The sequence below is a fragment of the Chelonoidis abingdonii genome, chromosome 4, assembly GCF_003597395.2.
Source record: "Chelonoidis abingdonii isolate Lonesome George chromosome 4, CheloAbing_2.0, whole genome shotgun sequence".
NCBI lineage: Eukaryota > Metazoa > Chordata > Testudines > Testudinidae > Chelonoidis > Chelonoidis abingdonii.
In genome coordinates, this window is record NC_133772.1 from 148,292,461 (window position 1) to 148,298,306 (window position 5,846).

General features: G+C 46.5%; 1 protein-coding gene across 1 annotated transcript in view; it reads right to left on the minus strand.

Moving 5' to 3' along the window:
• Positions 1 to 1,913: 1,913 nt before the first annotated feature.
• Positions 1,914 to 5,846, minus strand: part of MNAT1 (MNAT1 component of CDK activating kinase) — a 214,394-nt gene continuing 210,461 nt past the window's right edge. Inside the window, exon 8 of the mRNA XM_032789203.2 lies at positions 1,914 to 2,413. Within this exon, the coding sequence (XP_032645094.1) occupies positions 2,293 to 2,413 (121 nt within the window). The 3' untranslated portion in view covers positions 1,914 to 2,292. The remainder of the gene's footprint in view (positions 2,414 to 5,846) is intronic.

A 5,846-nucleotide genomic window follows, 5' to 3' on the forward strand; every position in this document is an offset into this window, starting at 1 on the left:
GAATGCTGGATAAGGCCTAAACCCTGGAGGCCAATAAAAACGCTGTGAGTGTCCACACCTGATGACCAGCGCTGCATCACCAGCGCTGGTCTCGCTACACCGGAAGCAGACCCAGGTGTACAGCCAGCGCTGCAAACAGGGAGTTGCAGCGCTGGCTGAGCTTTTAAGTGTAGACACCTGCTAAGTTGCAGCGCTGTAACCCCCTCACCAGCGCTGCAACTTGCAAGTGTAGACAAGGCCTAAGGCTATGGCTCCATTAGTGAGCTTGCAGCAGCTAGTGGAGCAGCTCTAAGCCGATGGGAGAGAGCTCTCTCCTGGGCTTAATGGCTCCAGCCCAGGGGTGGGCAAAATACATCTAACATTTTTGTCTGGCCCGCCAGGATCTGTGGCTGCTCCCTCACGATCCGGGCTGCTAGAAGTCCCGCAGCTTCCAGGAGCAGCATGGGGCCATGGCAGGAAGGCAGCCTGCCTGAGCGCCTGCTGTGCCACTGGCCGGGAGCCACCTATGGTAAGTGCTTCCCAGCCAGAGCCTGCACCTCACACCCCCTCCTGCACCCTAGCGCCAAGTCAGAACCTCTCCTGCACCCAAACTCCTTCCCAGACCCTGCACCCCCCATCCCCTGCCCCAGCCCGGAGCCCCCTCCTGCACCAAACTCCCTCCCAGAGCCCACACCTCTTTCCTGCACCCCAACACTGCACCAGCCCGGACCTCCCTCCTAGACCCCACATCCTTTCCATTAATACAATAGAAATGTGCAGCCTGTGATGACTTACCAAAATCCATGGAGTGGCCCCCTGCAAAAATTATTGCCCACCCCTGCTCCAGCACCTGCAAGGGGAGAAGTACTACCGCCGACAGAAGTGCCAGTGTGGACAGCACTAAGTCAGCATAAGTGGTGTTACTCAGGAGGATAGCTATTTCATACCCCTGAGCGACATAAATTACATCAATTTAAGCTGGTGTGTAGCCTTAGCTTAAAATTTGTGGAAGCAGCAAGCTGTGGGGCAAGTAGTATCCAGACAGTCAGGCCTATGGGAATGAGAGAAAGCAGTAGGAGACTGGAGGTGGATGTGCCTGCCTTGAGAAACTTCTAAGCTGGTGGTGCTCAAACTTTTCCTCTCGTGCCCCCCCCCTCCCTCTTACCTGTAATGGAACGTGTCTGCACCCTTCCTCACCCTCTCCCCCCAAGGGCCAGGGCAGAGCTGGGGGCACAGCAGGATTAGGTGGCACTCTTTCCTGGGCCCTGCTGTGCTCCTCGGATGTTCCTCTGTGCTCCGCTGTGCAGTGCGCCCCACAGTTTGGGGACCACTGTTCTAAACCGTCACAGAAAACTTTTGTGCTTAATAAAGGAGCTGTGTTGGGGGGGAGACACAAAATGTTGAAGCAAAAAGGTTTGTTGTATTCTTTTCTATATCATTTGGCCTCCTTTAGCCTTCTCCAGTTAGAACCACTTGAACTAGTAATGATGCTCCACTTAAGCTTATTCTCCAGGAACGGAGGTGAAGGATTCTTAATCATGCATCCGACGAAGTGGGTATTCACCCACGAAAGCTCATGCTCCAATACATCTGTTAGTCTATAAGGTGCCACAGGCTCTTTTCTGTTTTTACAGATCCAGACTAACACGGCTACCCCTCTGATACTTAGTCAGGGACTTTACTGCCACTTTCTGGACAAAGGTAACATGAGGAGTGACATCAAACATGCCTAATATAGGAGTGATGTCAGCACAGCTCTACCTTTTCTTGTCTCCCGCCACGGGCATTAGGAAACAAACCCACTCGTCTAGGCTGGAGAAAATAGTTTTATGGGAAAAAAAACATAAGTTTGAATATTGACTCAATGTTATAATCAAAATGGCATTTAAATGCTTGTGCAAATAAAACCCTGCAATAAGAGTAAAACCACAAAATTTAATAAAAAGTCTGGTTTTATTTTAAAAAATTTACAAGTCTCTTTTTTAAACCTCAAACATCCATAGCTGAATTATTCACATCTTCCATTAGATGTGGCTTATTCCTTCAGCCCCTCTCAGCAAAGTGCCACATGACTAAAGAGTTCCCTTTCCACAAAAATGTATCCACCACTTTACAAAGCTCTTGTGCAGACTTAAAAAAACAAAAAAACAACAACTTTAGTAAAGCCAGCTGTGCCTAAGTATTTTACATATATATGAAAAAGGTGACAGCAGGTTAAGGATAGTGCAGATGGCAGCAGTTTCACTGGAGGTTTGCTTGAGTTGCTCCTTGCTCCAGTCCAATGCCCACTGCTCACAGGCTGGTGTATGCAGGCTAGCTGGGATGCCAGAAAAGCCCACTGAAAGCATCCTGCAGGGCTCGGTGACAAGCAAGGGAGGAAGTGTAGCCCCCCGCAAGATCCTGTGGAGAGGTAGCTCGGACATGGTTTAGATATCTAAAAACAAAGAGAAACACTGTTTTAGGCCAAAACCAAATCATCATATATACTGTGGGAACCCCAAGGAGTTGTTTTTTTTTTTTTTTTTTTTTTTTAAGTTCCCACCACTGAAAACTTTTCCAACTAGAAACTATAATGATCAAATATATTTAGCTTCTCCCATAATTGTTCAATAAGCAAACTATCCTGAATGATTTCTAACATACTTAAAGCACAGATTATTAGAGTCAGACCACATATAAATATATGCCTGTATTTTGTACAGTCTCATAAAAGCTAGCTTTCTGAAAGTTTTACTGATTAAATAATACAAGATAATGTGCAATATGGCTTGTAAAGTTCAGAAAACAAGGGTTCAGAGACCTCCGACACATTTCAGAGGCCATGCACCTGATGTGCTTGAAGAAACTGCCCATGTGCATAGAACAGTGGTTCCCAACCTTTTCTCTGCCACGGCACACCTTGATATACCTTTCGTTATTTTGAGACACAACACATTGTCTCCAAATGAACTCATGAATATTCAGGAGCCAATCCCAAACAAGGCTCCCAAATGTATTGCGTAGGAGGATTTTGGCCCCTGCAGCAGAATTTCTCACCCCTACATCTGCCCACCCCAAGCCCAGCAATGAATTCTGTCCTCCAACCTCCAAATCAATCCTGTGCCCCAGTCTCCGAATCAGTTCTGCCACATAGCCACCATCAGTTGCATCCTCACCCTCCATCAATCCAGCCCCCACCTCACCCCAATTCTGCCCCGCAGCCACACCAGTTCTACCCCTCCCAACTCCCTCACCTCACACTCATCCCCCAGTTCCACCTCCCCATCTTACCTCTGCTTCTCCTGGGGTGGTTCTCCCCTCCCAATCCTGGGGGGCTGTAGCAGAGTCCCTGCTCCCTTCCAGGCTAGGGAGGGGTGGCTCCAGGAGGCTCTTTTCCCCACCGCCCCCCGGTGGTGGCTGCAGGCGGGGGTGGGGAAGAAGAGGGAGATTGAGGTCTGATTGGTTACTCTGCCCCTGGAGGAGGCAGGGTAGTGAGGCACACAGCCAATCAGAAGGCAGCCGTCCCCCTTCCTTTTTCCTCCTCTGCTCCCACTCCACAGGACTCAAATTTGCTATCTTAACCTCACTTTGGGGAATGGAATGTGATGCATGCATAATATTTGCAAGGGGGCCTGGTCCTGGACAGCAAAAGTACAAACTGCAATCCACCTCCGACACTACAAGGGAAGGTTTTTTGATTATTGTGTAGTTTTTCAAAAAAAAAAAAAAAAAAACCCATCAGCACCCGTGTTCAGGCCTGCTGGCACACCGGTTGGTAGAAACAGGTGTATAATACAGGCCAGCATGTGTGCAAATGCATCCCGAGGCGTGCTCACAAATTTCAGGTTTTCTGGGTGCAGTGGGTATCTATGCATTTTTTCCCCCAGTTGCTTTCATTACCGCTCTTGAAAATGTGGCTATTTGTGGTGAATAAATTCAAGCACTTAGTCAAGAACATGAAAGATATCAGATTCTATAGAAGTCTATGGAACCACCTGAGTCTAAAGTCCTCTAGTAACTCACAGGACAAGCATGGAAGGACAGTGGCAATACAAGCTTCCCTACATTGCTCTGAAGGGGTCTTTGAGTAGGTCCATGTCCAGTTAGTGCTACACTGCCAGCAGAATGGCGTGGTGCTGGCTGGGCTGGTGACACCAACACTTCACATTCTGCTCCCAGAAGGTACATCTAGAGCAGTTACACTGGTGCAAGGTGATTGCGAAACCAGACCCATTAGTGAACGAATCGTCACGGCACCTCTGTGAATTAAGTATATTCCCCATTTTACAGACAGGGAAATTGCATCAGAGACAGGTGTCCCCAGAATCCTTATTAGCAAGTGGATAGAAACCAGCAACTCACGTCACACAGAGCTGGAAATATCCAGACCAAATCTGAACCAATGACCTGAAGCTGGAAGAGGCCATGCTCATCGTGTGTCCTCAAGCTCTCTGCTGTCCCCAGCCCTTTTTGGGAGCCCAACACTGAGGTTATTTTGCCCACTAAGAACTACCAGTAAAGTGGCAGCGTTGGATGAAGAAGAATGGGCCTTGAATGTTTCATTTAGTGCCATAAACTCATAATCCCTGCCTTCTGCATAATAAAGATGTAGGGCCAGATCCTACATCCAGTAAATTACTTTGGTGCAGCTATACCCATTTATACCAGCTAAGGAGCTGGTCCATAGAATCCAATTAAGCACATAAAATCCCCAGGATTACAGCTTAACATCACCAACAGAGTGGCTGCCTCAACCTTTAAAAGCCAGATACGGTACCACAAATAAGAATTGGTTTTCACAGTTGTAATGAAAGCCACTAAGCTTCAACTAGCTGTTTTGATTCATCACATCTTGGTACACGTTGCTCCCAGGAAGGTTGAGTCATTCCACCTCTGGCTTGGCAATTCAAGCATAAACTTGCAATGCACACACAACCTGTTCATATGTTATCCCAAGAAACCCAAAACAGCTGCACTTCTGGCAGGAAAATACAGGACCACCAGTAAAATATTCAGAAGAGTTGCATCTTTTAATTTATGACTGTGCTTTTTCCATAAAGGGTACATAAAACAGGTCAGCTTTTATAGGTAAAACACAAAACGATCATAGCCACTGATACCATGTGTAAAGAAGTTTATTCAAAAATGATTAATTAGAGTTTGAAAACTGTATTTCTCACACCTAATAACTGTAATGCACCCACATGGGCGATATTTCTAACTGAGTTATTGTTAGTAAGATGCTAAGTTAACATTAAGTTTGTCCTTTATTGCCAAATTCAGGTATGCTCCAGTGCTTTATACTGACCAGTGCAGAGAAGGCTTCATGGTGCTGAAGACAAGCTCTCAACAACACGGACATTACACAGTACAAAAAACCTCCCCTTCAACATCAGTGGTAACCTACAAATGGGGGTGAGGCGGGCGCGCTAGGGTGGCATTGGAAGTTTGTGCTATTTTTAACTTCTTTATGAAGTATGAAAGAAAGCCTGAGAGTTCCTGGTTTTGTTTTGTAAAAGGACAATTTTTTTTTTTTGCGCTTATCCTTTAAAACATTAGGAACAAAGTCTTATGTTTCCTGATTTTACTGGAGGATATCTGAGAGCTTTCCTCCTGAATTAAAAACACCCCCATCACCCGTAATACCAGTGAGTTTTACACAGTCTTAATAAAAATCATAGTAAATCATGGAATATCAGGGTTGGAAGGGACCTCAGGAGGTATCTAGTCCAACTCCCTGCTCAAAGCAGGACCAATCCCCAACTAAATCATCCCAGCCAGGGCTATGTCCAGCTTGACCTTAAAAATCTCTAAGGAAGGAGATTCCACCACCTCCCTAGGTAACCCATTCCAGTGCTTCACCACTCTCTGAGTGAAAAAGTTTTTCC